Consider the following 27,967-nt stretch of genomic DNA (forward strand, 5'->3'; position numbering starts at 1 on the left):
CACAATCACAAATTGTACTATGCATGTTTATTGTGAAGGGATGAAAACAATGGAATACGTTTGAATATGGAACTTTCATCGTTTATTTCTTTGTACTTATATGCCAGATTAGTTATTATGTGTAATCAATGCTTTGTATGTGATAAGGGGGATGTGGTATCATGTAGTCCCATGTAGCTATGAATAAAGGGCAGTCTCTACCTAGCACTCAAGCCATCAAGACCTGTCTTTTAATCACTGCAACCTCTTGCATATTATATCACTACCCTCACTCTTCCTTCTCCCAACTTTCTAGACTGTTCCCTACCGTGGCTAGCTAGCTAACTACCCTCACTCTTCTTTCTCCCAACTTTCTAGACTGTTCCCGACCGTGGCTAGCTAGCTAACTACCCTCACTCTTCTTTCTCCCAACTTTCTAGACTGTTCCCGACCGTGGCTAGCTAGCTAACTACCCTCACTCTTCTTTCTCCCAACTTTCTAGACTGTTCCCGACCGTGGCTAGCTAGCTAACTACCCTCACTCTTCTTTCTCCCAACTTTCTAGACTGTTCCCGACCGTGGCTAGCTAGCTAACTACCCTCACTCTTCTTTCTCCCAACTTTCTAGACTGTTCCCGACCGTGGCTAGCTAGCTAACTACCCTCACTCTTCTTTCACCCAACTTTCTAGACTGTTCCCGACCGTGGCTAGCTAGCTAACTACCCTCACTCTTCTTTCACCCAACTTTCTAGACTGTTCCCTACCGTGGCTAGCTAGCTAACTACCCTCACTCTTCTTTCACCCAACTTTCTAGACTGTTCCCTACCGTGGCTAGCTAGCTAACTACCCTCACTCTTCTTTCACCCAACTTTCTAGACTGTTCCCTACCGTGGCTCGCTAGCTAGCTAACTACCCTCACTCTTCTTTCACCCATCTTTCCTATCAGCTTAAGAGATCCAATTTGACATATCTACGAGAGTATTAACATCCCTGCGAACCTGATAGCTGAGAAGGGGCCAGTGTTTAACCCTGCCAAACTTGATTGCTGACCTTGATCATAGATCGTGCGGTATGTTTACGTAGGTGGTGCGGGATGAGAAATGGCAAGAGGGGGGGGGGGGGTGTTCGATGCTGCAAAATCGCCTGCCATATCACTTGCAGGTTTGGAGGGGGCTTCAAAGCCTGCCATATCACTTGCAGGTTTGGAGGGGGCCTTCAAAGCCTGCCATATCACTTGCGGGTGGGGTGTTGCGGGAGGGGGGTGGGTGTCAGTTTTTGTGGGTTCTGAATCCTAGGGTTACTAAGATATAGAATTAAATTAAAGGGTTGGATTCGGTTACCCTCTGGCGTGCCTTTGAACACGTCTGTCAATCAGTATGTCTCGGTGTTATGCAAATATAGGTTTGCTTAATTTCATATAAATTTTTTGTTGCTTGTTAACTAATCTATTATTATTATTATTATTATTATTATTATTATTATTATTATTATTTTTGTTCTTATTATTTTTATTAAACCCTTTATTCGCTTATTTTTAAATTGATTTATTAGAAATTTATTTGGAAATTCATCTTTAAAAGACGGTATATATTTTTCTTGATCTTCATTATTATTTTTATTATTATTATTATTATTATTATTATTATTATTATTATTATTATTACCACTACTATTATTATTAATAGTAGTAGTAGTAGTAGTAGATAATTGCTTCTTGTTATATACGACGTCTATATCGAACTCAATTTCAAACTTCGGATAGGAAAAAACTTAAAGTTTCAAGAATCTTCTTTTTACCAACCAGCTAAAACTCTACTTCATCGAAGTCAATAAAAGTTAATTACAATCCTTTGATTTCTTTAGAGCCTTTAAAAATTAATTCATTTTCTCTTACCTGGAAGTCAGTTAAAATGAAAATTCTCTGACGTCAGTGAGAAATGATAGAAATATTCTACGCCAGTAGGAATCTATTATTATTATTATTATCACTAGCGAAGCTACAAGAAAATCTTCTATTTTCACCGAACTGTTAACCAGAATGTGTTTCTTTTTCCACAGAGCTTATAGAAGAAATGCCAGGAAGAGAGAGGCAGCTATTTTGAGTCCCAACACAATTGGCAAAATGGTGAGTAGCAGCAAATAGAAATGCAGTTTTCATCACATTGGAAGTTGCCTTGGGCAGGATTGCAAAGTCGGTCTTTTTAGAGCTAGGTCTCTCTCTCTCTCTCTCTCTCTCTCTCTCTCTCTCTCTCTCCAAATGGCGATTAGAGTTTATGATCATTGGTTATGGAAAATTGTGAACCTCTCTCTCTCTCAGAGGGAGAATAGTTTTATTATTGATTATAGAAGAAGCTTGTGAACGTCTCTCTCTCTCTCTCTCTCTCTCTCTCTCAGAGGGGGAGTAGTTTTATTATTGATTATAGAAGAAGCTTGTGAACGTCTCTCTCTCTCTCTCTCTCTCTCTCTCTCTCTCCAAATGGGGATTAAAGTTTATGATCATTGATTGTGGAAACTTGTGAACTCTCTCTCTCTCTCTCTCTCTCTCTCTCTCTCTCTCTTTCAGAGGGGGAGTAGTTTTATTATTGATTATAGAAGAAGCTTGTGAACGTCTCTCTCTCTCTCTCTCTCTCTCTCTCTCTCTCTCTCTCTTTTCAGAGGGGGAGTAGTTTTATTATTGATTATAGAAGCTTGTGAACCCCCCCCCCCTCTCTCTCTCTCTCTCTCTCTCTCTCTCTCTCTCTCTCTCTTCTAAAGGGAGAATAGTGTTTTATTTATCATTATTGGTTATGGAAGCTCGTGAAAGTTGACCAAGATAAGCTAGAGATTTCTTAATTGTGTTTGGTTTCTTATAAGAGAGTTCATGATAATCTTGCTTCGGGCAAATGCTAAAAAACAAAAAATGTAACCTGTCTAGCCATTTTAGTCCTTACTAGAAAAAAAGAAGCATGACTCGTCTAATATTAAAGACAACTTTACAAGAAAAAAAAAAAACAATTATCAGACCTTGTACAGAGTATCAACTGTACTTTATATATTTAACGATAAAAATATTCTCCCTAAAGATCTTTTTGAAATGTATAGACTTCCGTCTTTAATGGATAATATCGTACTGATTTTTATTGAAAAATTAATTAATTATAATTGAGGTTTATTAAGAATTTTATACCTCCATTATGTGCTGACTATTGAAACAAAATTGGTTTGGTATTACATTTGATATTGATAAAAAATTACCCCAGCCCCTTTTTAAAGATATTTCTTTTGGTTTTATAAGTGAGGTTTATCAAGAATTTTATACTTACATAGTCATCTCCCTTTTTCAAATCAGTGAGTTTAGTTACAAGTGAAGTTTATAGAGGATATTATAACTCCATTTTTTTTCAAACTATCTTAATAATGCGGTTAACCTTCATATCCGCTACCTGCTATAAACTTTTTTTCTTTTTTCTTTCTTTTCTCCAGAGTACAGTAACGTGAAATCTAGATTATAACAAAATCTAAGTCTTTGTATTTCTACGTTTGTCTGTAAAATATCAAATTCTCAGCCTTCTGTATTTCTCGTTTGTGTCTGTAGAACAAATTCTCAGCCTACTGTATTTCTACGTTTGTGTCTGTGAAATAACACATTCTCAGCTTTCTGTATTTGTACGTTTGTGTCTGTAGAATAACAAGTTCTCAGCCCTCTGTATTTCTAGGTTAGTGTCTGTAGACTAAATTCTCACCCTTCTGTATTGGTAAGTTTGTGTCTGTAGAACAAATTCTCAGCCTACTGTATTTGTACGTTTGTGTCTGTAGAATAACAAGTTCTCAGCCCTCTGTATTTCTAGGTTAGTGTCTGTAGACTAAATTCTCATTCTTCTGTATTTCTACGTTTGTGTCTGTAAAATAAGAAGTTCTCATCTTTCTGTATGTCTGCTTTTGTATCTGTAAAATTATATACAGGGCATTACATATGATGCATTTTTTCAAAAGTAGTTTTTAGCTCTGCTTGTAGTAATTAACTAATTTAATTTACATCTGTTGAAAACGAGACTAAGAGGAAAAAGATGTCACAATGCGCTCAGTCATTGTGGGGTCATTTTGATGACATGGAAGGTCTTTTTTAGAAGTGGGCTGTTGGGTGGGGGTGGGTGGGGGGGGGGGGGGTTACGGGAGTCCTGTTAAGAAATGTAACTAACTGGTACCATTTCTAACCATTTCTACAACCTCTGCAGTTTCAACTGTTGCTTTGCATTACACATCTTTCCTTTAGACCACATTGCTTCCCAAAGCAACAGCGAATGCTTTTTTTTATCTTAATTTTTTTTAACTGATAATGAAGATGAGTGAAAGAAAGGGAGGGTAGATAGCTATCTAATCAAGAAACGAATTTGCAATAAGATGAAATTACTGACCGCAAAAATATATTTGTTGCAGCCTCCAATCTCATGATTTTTTTTTTCTTTTATTAATGAATATTCCTTTACAAATTATATTTTACATTTTTGTATGTACATTATAATATCTATTATAATATAGAAATGACAATTTTATTATTTTTTCTAAATTTGTTTTTAAGTTAGAAACACTGATCTGTGAAAACATCTTTAACATGATTCTTACATGAATTGAATGATCTGATTATGGAAATATGTAGATTGTGGAGACGTGAAAGATTCTCAAGGTATTCTCGTAATTATATATTTTTCCTGTTGATTTTCACACATTGTGGCAATTTTTCGACTGAGAGGCATTGGATCGAATCCTACGATATTTTTATTTGAAAATACATTTTTTTATTACTTCATAAGCACCAGAAGCACTCCCCCCCCTTTTTTTTTTTTTTTTTTTTTTTTTTTTTTTTTTTTTTTTTTTAAGGAGGGGAATAGCTTGGAAAGTCAACCATTAGTAAAAGTAAAGTGTGGTTTAGCCACAATTTTATTTACATGAAAATACAATTTTCTTGCTATCATAAATATTCAATATTCATGTTAATTGATCTAACTAACCTTTAGTGTTAAAATAATCGGTGTTGAAATATAAGTATTTCAATTACAATGATTTTCCAATGACAGGTCCAGTAAGATAGTTAATGTTAATTGCAGTTATTTGGAACTATTCATGCTAGTTATTTCTTTTCAATGCCATGCTTCTTTTCTATATAGATTTTGCTTTATTTAAACATATGTACGTGCTACTTTTTCGCAAACTTTGCCTTTGAATTTTAATAGTTTTCCATAATTTAATACTGAACGTGGATACCTTGAGAATATAATATGTAGTTTACTCTCTGTTTTATTCCTCAAAACATTAAATGCATATGTGAGAGATAAAAAAGTATTCTGGCTCTCAGAGAGAGAGAGAGAGAGAGAGAGAGAGAGAGAGAGAGAGAGAGAGAGAGAGAGAGAGAGAGAGAGAGAGATTACTTACTGATAACTTGAATCTCTCCCGAGGTATTGAATTTCTTCGAGGAAAGAAATATATATATATATATATATATATATATATATATATATATATATATATATATATACACATACATATATATATATATATGTGTGTGTGTGTGTGTGTGTGTATATATATATATATATATGTATATATTGCAATTTATAATGGAAAAGAGAGTACTTACAAGGTAACATTTTGTTAACACATAGACACGTTAAAAACTGCATATGCACGTTACTAGTAAGATGTATGGAACATGTATACGCTCTAGACATTATTAGCAAGATGTACAGTACATGAATACGCTTTAGACTTTACTAGCAAGATGTACAGTACATGAATACGCTTTAGACTTTGCTAGCAAGATGTACAGTACTTATATATGCTTTAGACTTTACTAGCAAGATGCACTGTACATACATTCGCTTTAGACTTAACTAGCAAGATGTACTGTACATGAATGCGCTTTACATTTAGCAAGATGTACAGTACATGCATACGCTCTAGACTTAAGTAGCAAGGTGTACAGTACATATATACGCTTTAGGCTTTACTAGCAAGATGCTTAGTACATATATACGCTTTTGACTTTACTAGCAAGATGCACAGTACATATATACGCTTTAGACTTTACTAGCGAGATGTCCAGTGCATATGTACGCTTTAGACTTTACTAGCGAGATGCCCAGTACATATATACGCTTTAGACTTTACTAGCGAGATGTCCAGTGCATATGTACGCTTTAGACTTTACTAGCGAGATGTCCAGTGCATATGTACGCTTTAGACTTTACTAGCGAGATGCCCAGTACATAAATACGCTTTAGACTTTACTAGCGAGATGTCCAGTGCATATGTACGCTTTAGACTTTACTAGCGAGATGTCCAGTGCATATGTACGCTTTAGACTTTACTAGCGAGATGCCCAGTACATATATACGCTTTAGACTTTACTAGCGAGATGTCCAGTGCATATATACGCTTTAGACTTTACTAGCGAGATGCCCAGTACATATATACGCTTTAGACTTTACTAGCGAGATGTCCAGTACATATATACGCTTTAGACTTTACTAGCGAGATGCCCAGTACATATATACACTTTAGACTTCGGTTACAAGCTGGTTTCCTTTAAAACGTGACGTGTCGGTATACTCTTGTTACGCCTTCGAACCCAGATAAGTAATTGGAAGTGCAAGACTTCCAAAGGACCTCCCACAAACCTGTCATCAGGCATTTGATGTGGTCAGCCAGTGAAATTGGAATCTCTACTTGGCAGAAGATGCCTTTGCAATTGGTTCAGTGAAGCTAATACCTTTTGAGTTCATTTTCCCTTTACCTACACACACACGAAATAGTCTGGCCTATTGTTTACATATTCTCCTCTGATCTCATACACCTGACAACACTTGAGATTACCAAAAAATTCTTCTTCATCCAAGGGTTAATTACTGCACCGTGGTTCAGTGGCCACTTTCCTCATGGTAAGGATAGAAGAGACTCTTTAGCCATGGTAAGCAGCCCTTCTAGGAGAAGGACATTCCAAAATCAAACCATGTTTTCCAGTCTTGGGTAGTGCCATGGCCTCTGTACCATGGCCTTCCACTGTCTTGGGTTAGATTTCTCTTGCTTGAGGGTACACTCAGGCACACTATTCTATCTTATTTCTCTTCTTCTTGTTTTGTTAAAGTTTTTATAGGATATATTTATTCAAATGTTGTTACAGTTCTTCAAATATTTCGAAAGCTCAAAATAAATTTCATTTTTTTTTCATAAATTGTGGGTTATTTTATTTATAATAAATACACTGAAAAGTGTGTATTTTAATATATATATATATATATATATATATATATATATATATATATATATATATATATGTGTGTGTGTGTGTGTGTGTCTTAAATTGCTCCAGAGTGCATGACTTGTTTCGCATAGATTATTGGTAATGTATTTTTCCGATTTTGATTTGTCTGGTCTAACTCGAGTAATGTATCTTAGACCATTCTATGTCAAATATTAGTGATAGTGTTTCTTATAACTATATACAGTTATTTATTCGATTTATACTGGTGATAGTGACTTACTAAATTCACTATCAGAAAATCACTATCGGTATCCTTGCGGTAAACATGGGGCTCAAATTTTAACCACAAAAATCTACTTATAACTTTTGATATCTCACTATGATCATCCATGTTGTTGATCTTAACATAAAAATTCTTCCTTGAGAAGTACAGTATATATTTTAACCGTAATCATTCATTCCTAAATTGGATATATTCATTATCGAAATGCACTCATGTTTATATAATTTCATTATATAAATGCATTGTTCAGGTATGAATTTACCACGTAGGCACATTTTTCACGATAAAAATGCATTCCCCTTGTGTATATTTTCACCACTGAAATGCATTCCTCAGGTGTTTATTGCCCCAGAGTATGAATTCTCGCATGTTTATTTTCACCATAAACGTGTACTCTTGTGTATATTTTTCTTTAGTATATTTTCGCCATAAAATACATTTCACGTTTGTGTATTATCACCATACATATTTCCACCTTGAAAATTTACTGTTCTCATTTTTTTCCACCTTAAATATCTTCAATTGTATAATGTTTCCAGGAACCTCCCTAATTTACGAGGGCCAGTTCTGTTAAGAGTCGAGCTCGACTCGTAGGCCTGGTTAATATCTTCCTTTTAATAATAATAATAATAATAATAATAATAATTATAATAATAATAATACTGTAATCTACATCTCTCTCTCATTCTTCCAGTCGTTCGAACTCGATGTAGACACCGGCGAAGTCAACAACGCCGAAGCTGGAGAGCTGAAGAAGTTGTTGGAATGGGAGCTAAGTCTGGACGCTGGCGATCTTCGCTCTCACGCTTGGTATCACGGCACGATTCCTAGAGTGCGTGCCGAAGAAGTTGTCATCAAGGAGGGGGAGTTTCTCATTAGGTATTATTCATAGGAAAAAAAAAAAAAAATTTACAATTGTTCTCCATTCTAGAGTAGTGCCATAGCCTCTGCACCATGGTCTTTCACTGTCTTGGCTTAGAGATCTCTTGCTTGAGGACACTCAGGCCCACTTACCTTGTTTCTCTTCTTGTTATTTTGGAGTTGTTATTGTTTATATATGAAAGATTTATTTTAATATTATTGTTCTTAAACTTCTCTTGTAGTTATTAACTAATTTCTTTCCTCACTGGGCTATTTTCCCTGCTGGAGCCCTTGGGCTTAAACCAGACTGCTTTTCCAAGTAGAGTTGTAGCCTAGCAAGTAATAATAATAATAATAATAATAATAATAATAATAATAATAATAATAAATGGCTGTTTCAGAGGCTAGGGGTACAAACCTAAAGTCTTATGGGTTTACAAAACTCGTACGGAGCTGAGGGTCGAATGTAGTTCTTATAATCAATATATAATTGTTGAATATTTTTATCTGATGTTGCAGGAAGTGTTTTGCAACGAGTTAGATTAAACTTATCAATTTTGTCTGGAGAAAACAACTTAAATCAGAACCACATTTTAAACAGATACGTTAAAGTGTCTATTCTCTCATGCCAAACTCAGAAGAAAATAGCAAAAGTAAAATTTAGCTTAAGACTTGGTTACCCTTTTTTTATGGTCTAGGGACCATATTGCTGAAGGCATTTGCATAACCTGACATGATTTCCACCGGCCACTTTACCTCCGGTGAGCAATTCCCTTCGTCGAGGTATGCACTCTGCATAAAAACTTGAACTCTTTTCCCTTCTTTACAGGGACTGCATATCTCAACCGGGCGACTATGTCCTTACGTGCCGATGGTCGGCGCAAACGCTCCATTTCGTTATACAAAAGGTAAATATAAATATTTTATTATTTATTTAATTTTTTGTATTTTATTTACCTCAGAGAAGCAGTTACAGTATGGAGTAATATTTAAAAGAGGTTGGATAGGATGATCGAAAAGAAAGGAAGGAGGTTTAAAGGCCACTCATGAGTGGCAGAGGCAAGGGACATGGACAATGCCCTAGAGACTGACCATATATACATATGATCAGCACCTAAGGCCCCTCTCCACCCAAGCTAGGACCAAGGAGGGCCAGGGAATGGCTGCTGATGACTCAGCAGATGGACCTGTAGGCTCCCCCAAGTCCCCCATCCTTAGCTAACAAGGATGGTGAGGTTGCAGCGACCAAGGGAAATGACGATTTTGAACCAGACTCAAACCCCAGTCTGGCGTTCACCAGTCAGGGACGTTACCACATCAGCCACCACAACCCTAAAGTAGAAAACTTAAATGTTGACGTTTCAAAGACCCTTTATCTAATGCCTGTAATACACCGAGTGCAGTTGATGACCCTCCTTCCTTAAGGAGCTTTTTTTATTGACTATAAATCAGGAATAACTTGCCATATGGATGAGGAATCTGTGACTTTTAGCAATTCAGTTTTACGAGACGTCTAAACCACAGTGTAGACTCGTACAAGGCTCCAGAAGAAATTGCTGTTGATAGGTGAAAAAAATAGTAAATTTAAAGAATCCAAACAGTCAAGTTAGAGGATATGAAAAAGAAATTAAAGCAAAGATGGAAGCAAGTCTTTAAAACCCATTTAAATCTATCTTATGGTGTGCAGAACATGGATCTTAAATATTTAAAAACATTTCACATTTTCTTGCCAGATACCAAAAATATATTTACATTAAAAAATGTTCAAGCTTCAGATTTATTACTAAAGAGTAAGACATTAATGTTCAACAGAGTGATTAATTGTTTTTACAAAGGTGCATCACCAGAGACAGTCTTGGCTCTAAAAGCAGTACGAATATACAAAGATATACATACATATATATATATATATATATATATATATATATATATATATATATATATATATATATATATATATATATATATATGATGTGTGTGTGTGTGTGTTTTTTTGTGCTGGAAATATATTTTCTTCTCATGGTTTTTGACCTAAGTGGTTGATGGTACGGTACAGGAATCCTATTACAGAATTTCCATAATAATATCACTTGCCTTTGAGTTCGACCTCAGTTTCAAGGAGAACTGGTCTGGCTTGAGACCTCTAATGGTATAAAAAAAAACTGAACCAGGTTTTATTGCTAACTTTTAGAAGTCAAATTACATCTAAGGATACCCATTTTGATAGTTTGTCTTCAAAATTTGTATTTGAATTACAGTACAGTATGTCTTTTATTTAACCAATATACTGTAGTTCCTGTCATGAATTTTATTTTATTCTTATATACTGTAATTCAATCCTTGTTAAATATATGTATTAAACAATGGAATCCAACCCAATTGCAAGCTAAGAATTAAGGATACGTAATAGAAAAATATACTTTCTGCTTTAATGATTATACTTTTTAGGACGTCTGGTCGTAGAAATCACGATGGAAGTCAAAAGAAATTACCCGATTATATATAACAAAAGAAAAATAGAGATGGCTCGACCTTATCTGGTGCATTGATAGTAAAATAATTATATTGTAGAAAACTCAAATATTTTCTTGTAAATGCATTCACAAATTTATGACTTCTTAGTTTGTTGGAACCTTGATAAAAATATTCTAGGAGAGATTGGGAAATATCTGTTCATGTCTAAGAATTTTCTGCCTAGTAAAATACTTTATTCCACTTTACTGATTCATTATAATAGGACATATTATATTTACTCAGTTAATTAGTTTTACCAATTGTTAATGAGCAAAGATCTGGCAGTAATTTTAGTCTTGGGGAAGTTTTTTAAACGTTATAGAGGCTGTCTGAAGAAAGATTTGGCAGTAATCTTAGCCTTCTGAATGCATTTTACATGTTATAGATTCAGTCAGAGTAAAGATCTGGCTATAATTTTAGTTTTCTTGAAGCATTTTGAACATGAACTATTGCCTCTTTCTATCACTGCATATTTCATTCACTTTAATATTTTATGCCCCGACCACTAACGTTTTGTCCTTTATTCATATATTCAGTAAATATTTATCGAAAAGGTAGAGGGCAAATGGAAAAATTTAATTGGTTGGGATTTTGACTGCGGATATTTTTTTTTTTTTATTACATATGTTCAGTTTCTCTTCTTAGTCTTTATCAAATATATATTGTAACCTGTATGCCGTATCCAATTTTATTATTGGATGTACTTATATTCATTCTTCATCTACACCTACTGTACACGTTTCCTTTCTTTAGCTTTAAAAAAAAAAAGATTCTTTAGGTCTTCTCACGTCTTTCTATGTAGCTTTAATTAACTTGCTCCGGCTCTGTTTTTCGCTTTGCATTTCAGAATAAATCCTTCAGCAGAGGCCTGAAAGTCTTAGCATTTTATTAGTGGCTTTTTGCCACTGAGTAATAATCTACCTAGGGGCATTCCGTTCAAAGGAATAGTCATGTCCATTTATCTTGTACTGTGAGAATGTATTCTATTTGTGAAAAATGTTTGTTTTTAAATTCATAGTAATATTTGCCGTCGGTTACAGCTAAGAGTTTGGCCCTTACGACCCAGTGCGCCATACTTTAGTTGTTTTATTAACTACTAATACTAATGATCAGTATAGTTTTATGGTTTCAAGAAATTGAAAGCCTTTTTCAAAATACAAGATACGAAGTTAGGATTTTTATCTTGCTAAACTGCCCAGAATCTTTCATTCTTTTATCAAGGTTTGGTCAGTTGACACATAAAGTGGATAGTCATACCCTTTGACTAAAGTGATGAGATGGTAATATTACAGTATTCTTGCCAAACCCTCCTTCATATTTCATTAACAGTTTAACTGGATATTGCAGATTGCATAGTTGCTGATTCTTTCCACAATCTAACTTTAATAACACATTTTGCTGGTCATTTCAGACAGTAGTTCAACCCAACACTGTGTACGAGAGGATACAATATCAGTTGGAAGACGAAGCTTACGATACCATACCTGACTTGGTGAGGGCTTACGTGGGAGGCAAGCGACCCATCACCATTTCCTCTGGTGCTCGAATATCAACCCCCGTCAATCGTACAGCTCCACTCAGTTTTTATGCCTCTAAATACGCCCTTCAAACAGCTCACACATTCTCCCATGGCACGTTGACACGGCCAATCAATAGGTCGTCTGAACCAACACCAAGGTAAGGAATAAGAGATATCAATTTGAAAGATAATGTGATATATAATGGTATAATGGTGATACTGTATGCATTTGAAATAAAGGGACTTCTGTATTCATTATGATATAATGGTAATACTGGAAATAAATGGACTTATGTATTCATTATGAACAAATGTGCCAACGCCTTTATACCACTTGTGACTTGAATATAGCCTTCTGAAAGTTATTTTATCAATCCTTGTCTTTTATATTAACCTGACACTGCATAATTAACTGCTCATTTGTGACTACTTACACTTTACAGTACTTCAGTTGATTAGAAAGTGTGAGTTGAAAAGATGTTAGCATGTCAGTATTATGGCAGCAGTAGGGAGTGTTTTTCATGAGAGAATTGTTGTCCAAGAGTTAATGAGGAAAAAATTGAGCAGGCATTTATTAAATAACAGATGTTGAAGAGGATAACTTTATGACGATTATTGTTTTTTTAATCTTTCATAGAAAGATGAAATAGCTTTATTCAATCAGTATTGATATTAAATCCTTATAGATGCCTCTAAATTAAATTCCAGCTGCTGAAATCTAACTGCATTACTATATACCTTTTTATAAAGACCGAAGTTAGAATAAGTCCTCAATTTAACCTTCTTATAGCGTTTTGGGAATGTTCAAAATAATAACCGTACTGAATCTGTTAGGTCTTAAAAAACAACCATATACCCTTTTTCACCTTCAAGAAATTGGAGATTTTTTATTCCTGGTAAAGTTTTAACCCCCTCTCCCAAAAAAAAAAAAATAAATAAATAAATAAAATCATGATCATCCTCTTGCAGGGTATTAAATGTTTAGTGATACAGGTATCCTCAAAACCACAGTACTGTAACCTTTTTGGAGTCTAAGTTACTTCACTAACCTACTCTTAGATTTCATTAATTATTACTTATCTCATTGGTCGGTTGATTTCATTGCTTTTCTTTATACCATATAAAGTATACAGTAAAGTTTGGTGCTTTTCCCCTTTTTAAGGACACCACACCTTAATTATTAAAGATTTTTATTATTTCCTTCAGTGTTATACTGTAATACATAAAGAGTTTTAAATGTTTTATAAATTATTCTGCTTTGTGGTGGATAACAAATTTTAAAATCATGTACTTACAGAAAGCACTTAACTTACTAATGTGATAGATTCCAAAGTGCTGTTTGTCGAATTTTGTTGAATTTAGACTTCACCTATCGGGCATGCCTAGTTTTCAGCTGCAAAAGTCAACAAATAAACAAATTTTGACGTAGGAAAAACCTATTTTTAGGTGAGATAGCCATGTCGTCCAGATGGAAGTTCCCTTCGGCAGCTTCCTACTGTATAATATTTCTGCGAGTGATATTACAAGAGAATTACCGTCAGGTATCACAGGGTTCTAACCCTCGGAACGACTATCCGAAGATATCGTGTATAATCAGGGACATATCCGAAGATAACCATAGATATCTGCACCCCTAAATGTTGTCTTGCTTATTGCAATAAATTATATATTGTTTTATATTATCAAGAGTTTTCTTTTTGGCAGGATAACTGGAAGCACACTACGTCACCAGCATTCCTACAGTGGACCAATTGGTGTTGGTTGTACAATTGTAAGGAGTCCAGCTCACTCCCCACCTAGAATGCGAAGAGACACTGCTCCCATTTTGCCCATCAAAACTAGGAACAACAGTACTTCTAGGGCTTCTGATGAAAATTTTGAAGGTAGTACAGGTTAGTTTAATATCTTACTAATAATTGTTACAAATTTTGTAAAGTGTATTGAAACTAGGAAAGATTACATTGTTATGGGATTAACAAAGTAAAATTTAGTGGGTTATACTTTGTTCATTATTAATAAATATGAAATCTTTTTAGGTGCCTTGCGTGATGAAGAACGAAGTTGCAGCAATGATGGTGTCATTGGCCCACGTCCAGTGGTAGAGCAAAATAAATTCGCTTCTCAGTCACTACCGAGAAAAATGACCACAAAATCTTTCTCCGTGGCACCCGAGCATTTTGCAAACACGCCTTCTGACCCTAACGTTAGCATGAGAGTAGATCTCACACCCACAGACAAGTCTATTGACGACAAAGTACCCCAGGCTCCACCACCCAAACCCTCAAGGGTTCCATCCTTTAAAGTGAAACCAAAAAAATTGCCTCAGGCCAACGTACCCACTTCAGCAATATCCGAGAGAATTTATGCTGAAATCGACGAAACGGAAGAAGACGATAAGAAAGACGGCAAGAAGCAATCTGTCGAAGACCTCATAACTCCCACAGAGAGTGGAGACTTGGAAAATAATGGCAAAAGCATTGAATGCGGGACACTCACTGCAGATACAGCGTCAAATCCAAGGCACTCGCGTTTGTCAGAGATGTATCAGCCTTCTGGATCAGATTCAGGGAATGGCTCTGGGGACTCCGTACAGACTTCTGCAAGTGATACTAGAAAGTGAGTATTCTATTTTTAATTGTTTTAAGGTGTAGTATTATTTTGCTTACTTTTCATTCATTACATGTTGCAAATAGCCAAACAATGTCGTATTACAGTACAGTATAGTTGAAATCTTGTCTAAAAATTAAAAAGAATTTCAGTTTTACCACATTACTAGATTATTAATTTTTTACCAACACCTTCAAATTTGTGAACGATATACAGGCTAATATTTTTTGTTTTATTACAGCCGTGACAGTCAAGCATCTTTTGGCGACAGTGGTAGCGTTCACCTAGAGGAGGATTCTGTGGTTGATGAAGAGCCAGTACTGTTCACAATGCCCGAAATGAATGCGACAACTGCATTTGACCTTGAAAATTTCAGCACTCTTCTCCTCAGCTCTATTGAAAACAAACCACTCGATGGCACAGCAATGAATGGTGTTAAAAATACCCTTTTAGAAAGTGGCTCAAGGTAAGATGTACCCTATGTTTATTAATGAATTTAATTTAAACACAGTCGAGTATATTAATGCATTTCATTTAGACAGTTAACTGTAATGCATTTTATTTAAACACAGTTGAGTACAAGTACTGTATAATAATGTATCTTATTTAGATAGGTGAGTTTTATAGTTATTCACCGATAGTTTCGTTTCACAGTTTCCAAGATGATTTTGTATTAGTTTTCTCACAAGATAACTCTTATTATGTCCTAGAATACTGCTATCAAGAGGCAAGCAACACTGCAGCAGCCTAAAATGCATATAAAACATTTCCTTATGTGTCGGATATGTTACAATAACTCATTTCCCGTTCATTTTTTTATGACTTCGGATTTGTAATGTTCATATATTGTTTAATTAGAAAACTTATTTTATATTTACAGTAATATTTATAAAACTCACCAGCTAGGAAGCACTTAACTATAAGCAAATTGATATTTGTAAGAGATTGTATTAGTTAGGGAAAAATACAAATTATCTCTGAATTTGTCATATGTTCCCATAATAACAAACCTGTTATTTATGTGGATATTCTTTCAGCCACATAAATAACTCTAGGTTTGTATTAGTTAGGGAAAATTACAGATTGTATCCAAATTCGTAATTTTCGAATGAAACTCGCCTTGTTTAAATTGTCAAATACTATAAACCAACTTATGTTTTATCAGAGTTTTAGCAGCTCATCTGACAAGGGCTGACCTTGAGTTGCTGAACGGAACCGGCGATTGTGACCTGGGTCTTGGTGTTACATCTGGTATTGAACTAGTCACACTTCCCCATGGTGCTCAGTTACGGACAGACTTAATTGAAAGGTGTGGTTATATATAAGCTATGCTGTGTTTACTTTTTTATTATAATTTTATCGTGTCTAAACTCCTCCCATTAGTTGTACAATATTTGATACAAATTTTCCACAATATTTGATCCAAATTTTCCATTTCTTAAAAAAACAAAAAAACCACAGCACCAGATAAAGTATACCGTAAAGTTTAGTGTTTTTATAATGTTTATTTGTTCACATTTTTCTGTTCTATATAAAAGTTTGGCCCACACAACCCAGTGCTCCATTCTTTGATAGTTAATATAAACAATTAATGTTTATTCAAACAAGGTATAATGACTAGGACAGTATTATGGTTTTATGAATTTCCCATTCCTTATAATGTTAATTTACTCAAATTTTTTTTTTTTATATATAAAATGAAAACCCTCACAGTGATCATGTAGCTATATGTTTCAAGGAAATGCATCTGGGGAATTTCTTGATAAACTAAAAAAAAAACCCTTGGTCAACTCAGTACTTATTTAAAAAGAAATAGGTTACTCTTAATGTCTTCCATTCCTTATGTTCACTAATCATAGCCATCAAATGATAATCCTAGGACCAAATAATTACCCTTGGCAATAGAGTAACATTAATTTATAAAGAATTTTTTTCATTCTGTTCATTAACCCTTTTACCCCCAGGCTATTTGGAAATTTCCAACCCTTAACCGCCAGGGGGTTATTTTTTTCCCAGCACATTTTGCAGTATATATTTTTTTAAATTGCTCTAAAAGCCTTAATTTTTGTCATAGAGAGGTCAGGTTGGTCTCATTCTCTTGGAAAATTCCGGAATTTTCTCAAAAAATTATTAAAATTAAGTAAAAAATAATTTTTATAGGATTTTTTGGCAAGAACGTACTGGTACGTCCATGGGGGTAAAGGGATGGCTTTTGTGAAACGTACCAGTACGTCCTTTGGGGGTAAAAGGGTTAATGAGTAAAGAAAACCTCAAATTCAGATATTCTTAAGTAGAAATAGTAAACTGATTTGAGAATATTCATTTCAGCTGTGTAAACCTAATACCCAACTCTAATTTCAGGACGGAGTGTTTAAAGTTCTTTGTAGCAGTCACAATTCTCATGAGCCCAGATCTGAATGAACGAGCAGAAATTATTCATCGCTGGATACAGATGGCTATTGACACAAAAACTGCGATGGGCAATCTGTATGGATTCACTGGTCTGATGCTTGGCCTTTGCATGCCTGAGGTAATATTTCTGAATGGTTTCCACTGTTTAATACTGAAAAAAATTGCTATATTTTTTCTATTTTATACAGTACAGAAGGTCTTTTGAACTTAGAAACTCCCATGTTTATGATTTCCAGCTACAATAATCAACAAATAGTTGAGTTTCATATGAAATAGATTTCAGGTTATTACAAATGTCCTTTTGCTTACTCTATTAAATGATATATTATTTTATTAAAGTACTGTTCTTTATTCTATCTTTATAATTTTAAGTTGGATTTGTGTTTGTATCACCCAATGTTTGCAAGTTTGGTATCTTCTGTATTTCTAAAAGTTTCTAGGAACTTTTCAATGTACAAATGGAATCAAATTATCCGCATTACAGATTCAGCGGTTGACCAACACGTGGCACACAGTTCGGCAGAAGTACACCGACTCTGCATTCAATTTTGAGTCGAAACTACGGTCAACGCTGAAGGCTATGAATGAGTGTACCAACCCTCAAGCTCCAAATACAACCATTCCGCATCTCCTCCCATTCATGCTTTTATGCGAGAGAAACTTAGACGACATCTACTCCATGCACAAACATGTAAGTTTGAATTTTTTAGTTAAAAAATCTACAGCAATAAAAGGGTCAGGCAGTACAATCTTCAGAGGATAGTCAAGTATACATAAATGGAATGTTGTTGCTTAGAAGAATCCATTTATTTTTATTTTGTCAGTTCCTCTTGATAATATTAAGGTTAAGAATCATCCCTATTAAGACTAAACAGTACAGTAGTACTTTGTACTTTTAACTTTAACCATACTACTTTAACCATACTATCTATGCTTTTTTTCTATTTCTAAAGGGTCGTATCATTTTACACAACAAAGCTGATTTTTCAATATTTAACTTAGCCGGTGATTATAATAGCTGCATCTCTGTTGCTCGACAGAAAACTCTAAGGTAAAACTCGCCAGCGATCGCTACACAGGTTGCGGGTGTGCCCAACAGCGCCATCTGTCATCCAGATACCCAGTACTCAATGTAAACAAAGACTCAATGTAAACAAAGACTCAATTTTCTCTCTGTCGTGCTATCGACAAGACGTACTTACTCGCTGTTGCTAAACTGGAGTTTTTTCACAACTATTTGGTGAAGTACATTATTCTAGTTTTGAGCTTTCGCTGTGCAGGGATTCTCTTCACACAAATCCTTGAACTCTTTTTGATAACGGATTCTTTGTTGATGACTTTTTGATAGTTTTTTGAATTCCCCTTTGACCAATTCAAAATGGCTGACCCTTCACAAGTCCCAAAATTTAGGAAGTGCAATGCTAGGGACTGTTCAAGGCGTCTTCCGAAGGCTTCTATCGACCCTCGCACTGTTTGTTCCAATTGTCGGGATAAAACCTGTCAATTGGAAGATCGGTGTGAGGAGTGCGTTGGGCTTTCGGAATTCGATTTTATCGAATTCCAAAAGTATACACGTAGGCTAGAGAGAGATAGAGTTAGGAGAAGTTCCTCTCGTTCTATTGATATTTCCTCTCCTCATGCCCCACAACCTATTCCTTCCCCTGTAGTGGTTGCTCCTAATCCCCCTCCTGGCACTCAGGAACCTTCGATGGCTGATATGATGCGTGCCATCCAAGCTCTGGGTGAGAGAGTTGAGTCCCTTGCTAGTGACCGTAATCAACTTATGGCGGATGTGAAGGAGCTGAAGTGCAAAAGTGCAGTGGGAAGTGTTAAAGTGAGTGATAGTGTTGTGGATAGTGTTGCGCTTGAGGGTTCGTCTGTTCGTGCCTGTCGTCCTCCTAGTCCGGGACCTCTTGCAAGCTCCCAAGTCCAGGGGAGAAGCAATGTCGTACGACAAATGGGTTCGAGAGGCTTTAATCAGCGAACAGACGTTCCCTCCGTGGTATCGGGCGTATCTACCCAAGATCGCCCCTGCCTAACTAAGACGAGAGAGCCCATTTATGCCTCGTCTTCGGAAGGTGTTTCTCGCAAGAAACCCTGGACCAAGGTCTCACGACCGTTAAAGCGCAAGTCGGTCCCTTCCGCACAAGTCCAATGGCTCAGTTGTAGCCACTGGGTCAGTTCGGACTCGCTGCAGTCATCCGATGACTGCTCACCTCCTAAGAGAGGCAAAGCGGTACCGCTTAAGACAGTTACACCGTCTGTCGCCGCACCTGCTCCTGTAGACCCTCAGTGGTCTCTACTGCAAGACATGCAGTCTAAACTAACGTCTCTTATGCAGGACTTTCGTGCGGAGAAGGTTGCTGCCGCACCAGCTAGTGCAGCTCCTTGCCTACAACCGCCCACACGATCGGTTGTGCGTCCTGTGGACGCTGAGGTAACCTTTTCACGCACTCCAGTTGAGAGAGTTCCGCCACCCATGCGTTCCAGTGTGATCTGCCAGCCGCATGTTGACGTTCAGCGACGCACGGAGGTCTCCGTTGACGTTCGTGAGGTTCAACAACCGTCAGAGTTGTTTTGTTTTGACGCGGTGCGTCAACCTCCGCAACCCAGTGTGGTTGCCACTGCTCACCCACATCAGTCCAGACAGTCTGGAGTAGACGCTGTGCGTCCCCGCGCTGCTATGGTTGTTGCCAGCTCACAGACTGGGCAGCAGTTCCATGACGTTGCGTCCGGCTCAGTCACGCATGCACCCGTGCGACCGGACTCAGCTATCCAGCCGTTACCCACTCCGTTGCCGTTCCCTCATCAGTTATCGGATGAGGGACTTTCTGATAATGATGTTGCTGCACACGTAGATGAACCGCATTCTGAACTGGACGAGCCTAAGTCTACGCAACCCTCTTTGGACTTTAGAAAAGTTTTGGCCCTTTTCAAAGAGATGTTTCCGGACCAGTTTGTTTCTGTGGCTCCGCGTTCTCCTCCGTCAGAGTTTGTGTTAGGCATGCCGTCAACCACTCCTGCCTTTACTAGACTCGTCCTCGCACGCTCGTCCAAGAGAGCTTTGCGGGTTTTAGGAGAATGGCTGTAGTCCAAGAAGAGTTTAGGGAAGACAGCTTTTACGTTTCCCCCTGCTAGACTCTCTTCTAGATCGAGCGTCTGGTATGCCACGGGAGAAGTTCTCGGCTTGGGAGTTCCTGCCTCTGCCCAGGGCGACTTCTCAAGTCTTGTAGACTCTCCCCGCCGCCTTGCCATGAGACGCTCAAAGATATGTTGGTCATCTTCGGACCTGGACCACCTTTTGAAAGGTATCTTTAGAGCCTTCGAAGTTTTTAACTTCTTAGACTGGTGTCTAGGAGCTCTAAGCAGAAAGATATCTCCAACTGAGAAGGAGACTTCCTTGCTCATTATGTCCTGCATGGACAAGGCCGTACGTGATGGGTCTAATGAGCTTGCTGCATCATTTGTGTCCGGAGTCCTTAAGAAGCGTGAAAACCTATGCTCATTCCTTTCAGCTCGAGTTACACCATGCCAGAGATCCGAACTTCTGTTTGCTCCTCTTTCCAAGTGCCTTTTTCCAGAAGACCTGATTAAGGAAATTGCCGCTTCTTTGATACAGAAGGACACTCACGATCTTGTTGCGTCCTCCGCTCGCAAAGCCACCCCTTTGCCTACCTTGTCAGCTAGACCAAGGATGGACACTCCAGCGTCCCGTTTTATTCCGCCCTTTCGTGGCAGAGCCTCCAGCAGAGGAGGTGCTCGTGCCGAAGGGAAACGAGGAAAGAAGAAAGGAACCAAGTCCTTTAAGGGCAGAGTCTGACTGCCAGCTTCTTCAGACAGCAGTGGGAGCCAGACTCAAGAACTTCTGGCAGACCTGGGAAAAGAGAGGCGCAGATGCACAATCTGTGAAGTTGCTCAGAGAGGGGTACAAGATCCCGTTTGTACGGAAACCCCCTCTAACAACGTCTCCCATCGATCTCTCTCCCAGGTACAGAGAGGAAGACAAGAGACGAGCCTTGAAACAGGAAGTGTCTCTTTTACTAGAGAAGGGAGCGGTGGTCAAAGTCTCGGACCATCAAACCCCGGGATTCTACAACCGCCTCTTCTTGGTGTCAAGGAAGACAGGAGGGTGGAGGCCGGTGCTAGACGTCAGTGCGCTGAATGTCTTTGTCACAAAGCAGACGTTCTCCATGGAGACCACAAAGTCGGTTCTAGCAGCGGTCAGAAGGGAAGACTGGATGGTCTCTTTAGACCTAAGGGACGCCTACTTCCACGTCCCCATCCACCCGGACTCCCAACCTTTTCTGAGATTCATTTTCGAAAAGGTTGTCTACCAGTTTCAAGCCCTGTGCTTTGGCCTAAGCACAGCTCCTCTTGTGTTTACGAGGCTGATGAGGAATGTAGCCAAATTCCTTCATTTAGCGGACATCCGAGCCTACCTCTATTTGGACGACTGGCTTCTCAGAGCTTCTTCCAGTCGTCGCTGTCTGAAGGATCTAAAGTGGACTCTAGATCTGACCAAGGAATTGGGTCTCCTTGTCAATATGGAAAAGTCACAAGTGGTCCCATCCCAAACTATTGTGTATTTAGGGATGGAGATTCACAGTCTAGCTTTTCGGGCTTTTCCGTCGGCCCCCAGAACAAGCCAAGCCCAGTTATGCATCCAGAACATGCTGAAGAAGGAACGATGTTCAGTCAGGAAGTGGATGAGTCTGATAGGGACGCTATCATCCCTGGAACAGTTTGTGTCATTAGGAAGACTACACCTCCGTCCTCTTCAATATCACCTAGCATTTCACTGGAAAAAGGACAAGACGCTAGAAGCGGTCTCGATCCCCATTTCCGAGAAGATGAAGTCTTGCCTGACGTGGTGGAAGGACAGTATCAGCCTCAGAGAGGGTCTTCCCCTGGCTGTTCAGACTCCCAACCACGTTCTCTTCTCGGACGCATCGGACGTAGGCTGGGGCGCGACATTAGACGATCGGGAATGTTCGGGAATATGGAACTCGAGTCAAAGGACAATGCATATCAACTGCAAGGAGCTACTGGCAGTACATCTGGCCTTGAAAAGCTTCAGGTCTCTCCTTCAAGGCAAAGTGGTGGAGGTGAACTCGGACAACACCACTGCTTTGGCGTACATCTCCAAGCAAGGAGGGACCCACTCACTGACGTTGTACGAGATCGCAAGGGACCTGCTCATCTGGTCAAAAGGTCTAAACATATCGCTAGTAACGAGGTTCATCCAAGGCAACTTGAATGTCATGGCAGATTGTCTCAGTCGGAAGGGACAAGTAATTCCAACAGAATGGACCCTCCTCAAGGATGTATGCAAGAGACTTTGGGCCACTTGGGGCCAACCAACCATAGATCTCTTTGCAACCTCGATGACCAAGAGGCTCCCAATATATTGCTCACCAATCCCGGATCCAGCAGCAGTTCATATAGATGCCTTTCTCCTAGATTGGTCACATCTGGATCTATACGCATTCCCACCGTTCAAGATTGTCAACAAGGTACTGCAGAAGTTCGCCTCTCACGAAGGGACAAGGTTGACGCTAGTTGCTCCCCTCTGGCCCGCGAGAGAATGGTTCACCGAGGTACTTCGATGGCTAGTAGACGTTCCCAGAACTCTTCCTCTAAGGGTGGACCTTCTACGTCAACCACACGTAAAGAAGGTACACCAAAGCCTCCACGCTCTTCGTCTGACTGCCTTCAGACTATCGAAAGACTCTCGAGAGCTAGAGGCTTTTCGAAGGAGGCAGCCAGGGCGATTGCTAGAGCAAGGAGAACATCCACCCTTAGAGTCTACCAATCGAAGTGGGAAGTCTTCCGAAACTGGTGCAAGTCAGTATCTGTATCCTCGACCAGTACCTCTGTAACTCAAATAGCTGACTTCCTCTTATACCTGAGGAAAGAACGATCACTTTCAGCTCCCACTATCAAGGGTTACAGAAGCATGTTGGCATCAGTCTTCCGTCACAGAGGCTTAGATCTTTCCAACAATAAAGATCTACAGGACCTCCTTAAGTCTTTTGAGACCACGAAGGAGCGTCGTTTGGTTACGCCTGGTTGGAATTTAGACGTGGTACTAAGATTCCTCATGTCAGACAGGTTCGAGCCGCTACAATCAGCCTCCCTGAAAGATCTCACCTTAAAGACTATTTTCCTGGTATGCTTAGCCACAGCTAAAAGAGTCAGTGAGATTCATGCCTTCAGCAAGAACATCGGATTTTCGTCAGAAAAGGCTACATGTTCACTACAACTTGGTTTTCTGGCCAAAAACGAGCTGCCTTCTCGACCTTGGCCGAAATCGTTCGATATTCCCAGCTTATCGAATATGGTTGGCAATGAACTAGAAAGAGTCTTATGCCCTGTGAGAGCTCTTAAGTTCTATTTAAAACGAACTAAACCTTTACGAGGCCTTTCTGAAGCTTTATGGTGTTCTGTTAAGAAACCATCTTTGCCTATGTCAAAGAATGCTTTATCCTATTTTATCAGACTGTTAATACGAGAAGCTCATTCCCATCTGAGTGAGGAAGACCAAGCATTGCTGAAGGTAAGGACACACGAAGTTAGAGCTGTCGCAACTTCCGTGGCCTTTAAACAAAATAGATCTCTGCGAAGTATAATGGACGCAACCTATTGGAGAAGCAAGTCAGTGTTCGCGTCTTTTTATCTTAAGGATGTCCAGTCTCTTTACGAGAACTGCTACACACTGGGACCATTCGTAGCAGCGAGTGCAGTAGTGGGTGAGGGCTCAACCACTACAATTCCCTAATTCCATAACCTTTTAATCTTTCTCTTGAAATGTTTTTATTGTTGTTTTTTGGGTTGTCCGGAAGGCTAAGAAGCCTTTCGCATCCTGGTTGATTTGGCGGGTGGTCAAAGTCATTTCTTGAGAGCGCCTAGATTAGGGGTTTTGATGAGGTCCTGTTGTATGGGTTGCAACCCTTGATACTTCAGATCCTAGGGGTCGATCAGCATCCTAAGAGGATCGCGAGGCTCCGTAAGGAAGACGTACTTAAAAAGGCAGAGTAATTGTTCAAGTCGACTTCCTTACCAGGTACCTATTTATTTTGTTTTTGTTATTTTGATAACTTCTAAAATGAAATAAAAACTCTTAGCTCATATTAATGTAAACATATATTGCTGGTCTCTACCCACCCCCCTGGGTGTGAATCAGCTATTATAATCACCGGCTAAGTTAAATATTGAAAAATGTTATTTTGATAATAAAATAAATTTTTGAATATACTTACCCGGTGATTATAAATTAAAGGACCCTCCCTTCCTCCCCAATAGAGACGCAGTGGAACGAGGAGAAAATTGAGTCTTTGTTTACATTGAGTACTGGGTATCTGGACGACAGATGGCGCTGTTGGGCACACCCGCAACCTGTGTAGCGATCGCTGGCGAGTTTTACCTTAGAGTTTTCTGTCGAGCAACAGAGTTGCAGCTATTATAATCACCGGGTAAGTATATTCAAAAATTTATTTTATCAAAATAACATTTTTCAGTGAAATTCGTGAATCATTAAAGGTTCACCCTTATAATAACTATAGTATCCAAGTTTATTTATGGAGATATCCTTTAAGCATCTCGGTGGTTTTGTGAAACGACTATATCATAACAAGTGTTGTGTAGAGATTATATTCTTGGTCTATCTTCGTATTATACTACTGTAGATGACACTTGGTGGCTGCATCTCTACCTTGTCCTAAATCTCTCTTTTCATTTCCCAATATTCTTATATATATGACTTGCTGATTTAAAGCTCTCATTTTAGATAGGACTAAAGGATCCTAGATATTTGAGCTTAAAGTAGACCACTTGTGCTAGATATCTTGACCAAATTAAAGGAATCACACTTTAACAGTGCTACTTTCAACCTTCTTTAAGTAGAATCAAGGGACGGTGCTTCTTTCTATCAGTTTCTCGTTCTTGTTGATAAGACATTATGTCGGCTCTACAATAGAAGCACAGTACTAGGTGGTCCTCTGGTATTTTCTACATTACAATTTCCTCGCACTTTGAATGAACCTATTATATTCATTAGGAGATTATAGAGCTATTGTTAAATCATTCTAAAATTACCAACTACAGTAAGATGACAGCTGGTATGATGAACTACAGTATTGTAATTTGATGGTTGCTATGAAGTACCCTTGGGAGGCTATGATGCACTTTTGAGATGGTCTATAAACCCCACTTTTCTTTGTGAAATTTATTAAAAAAGGTAATAATAGTAACTTTCATTACCTCAAAAATTTTAAAATATGCTGAAATATTTTAATTTCATAAATATCCCTCGTTGTAATTCTCTCTAAAAACAGTCTACAGTAATCATACAACCTTATATTGGCAAGTTTTATTGAATTTTCAAAAATAATCAATCAAAGGATTCCACACTCCTAGCTTGCCTTTAATGTAACTTTTCAGACAAGACCTAACCATCTCTCCCTGTGGCATTCTTCACTAACACTTCGTTGTAGAGGTTCCTCTTCAGAAAGGGTTCCCTCTTAGTCATGCCTCCCAGTTGGGTTTGCATTGGTCCTAAATTGTTTAAAAGATGTCGTTATATAGAAGGCTTCCTGTGAATTTTTCATTGCAGTATAAAACCAGTTATTGTCATGGCCTGTAACAAAGCCTGCTAAGCAAATTTTTGGTGGATGGAAGCTGTCATTTTTCCCCAGCTGTCGGGTCTTTCACTCGTAATTTCCATTGCTTAAATATATACTACCAATATCAGTTCAAGTGCAAAATACCACAAATTATATTAGGAGAATGTCTTCAGCAGAGCTTGAATGACTATTGAATCATTAACAAGGTAGATGCAGTAGTTAGTGGAAGGAGAGGGAAGCCACCTGCCTGCCTAACTGTATCACATCACTCTTGGCCTAAGAACTAAGAGGGGTGGTTCAGGAGGCAGTATGATATAAAGCACTCAGGTTTGTAAAGCTAGAAAAATTAAGAATTACTTTAAGAAATTTTATTTATTTTTATGTGCATAAAAAGTTTTTCCTTTAACTAGGAGGCTTACTCTGGGTGGGAGGCAGCCCCCCTACAACAAAACTGGCAATTTCTTTTCTTCCCTGCACATATGACTTGAACAACCTCCTAACAAGGATTTAGAAGCTGGTAGGACTTCAGTCAATACTGACTTAGAGGAAGTCAGTGCTAGGTCATGGAAAACCCATTTCTCTATAAGGGAGATAATGTCGCAAGTGTCAAACCAGACGAATCTAGAGGAATGTGAATGTAAGACATTGACCCATCCCCCCCTTATAAGAAGGATGGAGGAGTTGCTTCTTATATAACCTGCCAAGAAAGTGATCCGTCATATAACAGTTGCAGTCATTACATCCTCTCAAGAGGAAAAAAAAAAAAAAAGTAGAGCAGCTAGTCATTCCACCTTTGCTCCAGACTTATGCCAAAGGTACTGTATTACCTTTGACTAGATGCAAATTTGGCCCTTGCAGGAGCCAGGGTAATTACACAACTACTGAGCAGCCCCCACAGGACCCAAAGAAGGCGGACCACTGACCTGCAGGCAACATCCTAAAAGTAACGAGTGGTGAAAGTTTTTTTTAAACCTCTCAGACACTAACCTTCAGTTCTTGAGTACAGTACACAGATTGGTAATCCAGGAGGATACTGATAAGACTAGATTTGTGAATTACTCCTCGAAACAGCTGAAGACTGTACTGACCTCATTTGCCCATCATCAGACTCATGGAGTTGGCAGGAACTGCGTCTAGACAGAGAATACTCAATGTCCTTGTAGAGGTACGAAAAGACTGTGACAATAGCGTGAGATGTTAAACCCTCTATGTAGCCCTGCAGGGTCCTCATTGTCAAAAGGCCATACAGTAGAAGGGATAGGCTTAAGAAGGTTCTGGTCTTTATAACATCTCATTGACTACATAGGCGACAAAATCCCCATCCCTCTGTGGTTGACATGATGAGAGCCTGAAATTTCCTACCTCTTGCCTAAGCAGAGGAGAGAGACGGTCTTGAAGGATAAGTCCATATAATGTCCTCAGGACCTAAATTCCAGGTTAGTCAACTCTGATCAAAGCTCTCTCTGAGCATGGACCGATCGCCTGTGGAGGAGATCCAAACTCTACTCAAGAGTTGCCTTGAAAAGGCCAGGGAGTCCACAATCTGCTGATGGTACTCTAAGCAGAGAGACATGTTCTCTACAACTCCTATCTTAGATAATGCCTAATAAATTTCTCTTGGCGCATAAAATAAGAGCAAATATATTGGTAACCATGCGTAGCATAACCCCTACCCTTACTTGGCCTACGTTGTAGATCATCATTCCACATGGGACAGTTCACCTGCTACCTGTGTAACCACAGGATCTGTAATACTGGGCTCATGTTCCATTGACTATCCTACCAGCTTGTCACCCAATACACAGCCTTTATCTATGTATAGTACGGTATTTTGTATACAGCAAATCAGTCGGTGATGAAATTGGGGCAGGGACACTCCTCTTATGTGAAGGCAATAAATGAGAAAATGAGCAAGACACTTCGCCCTCACCTGGCA

The 27,967-nt window shown here is 38.4% G+C and overlaps 1 protein-coding gene across 7 annotated transcripts in view; it reads left to right on the forward strand.

Annotated features, from left to right (window-relative positions):
* Positions 1-27,967, forward strand: part of LOC137621628 (breast cancer anti-estrogen resistance protein 3 homolog) — a 335,690-nt gene that overhangs the window by 301,817 nt on the left and 5,906 nt on the right. For 6 of the 7 annotated variants that reach the window (XM_068352085.1, XM_068352087.1, XM_068352088.1 and 3 more), the window contains 10 exons: positions 2,036-2,102; positions 8,192-8,376; positions 9,188-9,266; positions 12,284-12,549; positions 14,096-14,283; positions 14,428-15,007; positions 15,240-15,464; positions 16,164-16,307; positions 17,360-17,528; positions 17,895-18,101. In XM_068352085.1, coding sequence (XP_068208186.1) covers positions 2,036-2,102; positions 8,192-8,376; positions 9,188-9,266; positions 12,284-12,549; positions 14,096-14,283; positions 14,428-15,007; positions 15,240-15,464; positions 16,164-16,307; positions 17,360-17,528; positions 17,895-18,101 — 2,110 coding nt within the window. The remainder of the gene's footprint in view (positions 1-2,035; positions 2,103-8,191; positions 8,377-9,187; positions 9,267-12,283; positions 12,550-14,095; positions 14,284-14,427; positions 15,008-15,239; positions 15,465-16,163; positions 16,308-17,359; positions 17,529-17,894; positions 18,102-27,967) is intronic. The other variant, XM_068352086.1, reaches the window with a different exon arrangement.

This window comes from Palaemon carinicauda, chromosome 28 (genome assembly GCF_036898095.1).
Source record: "Palaemon carinicauda isolate YSFRI2023 chromosome 28, ASM3689809v2, whole genome shotgun sequence".
Classification (NCBI taxonomy): Eukaryota; Metazoa; Arthropoda; class Malacostraca; order Decapoda; family Palaemonidae; genus Palaemon; species Palaemon carinicauda.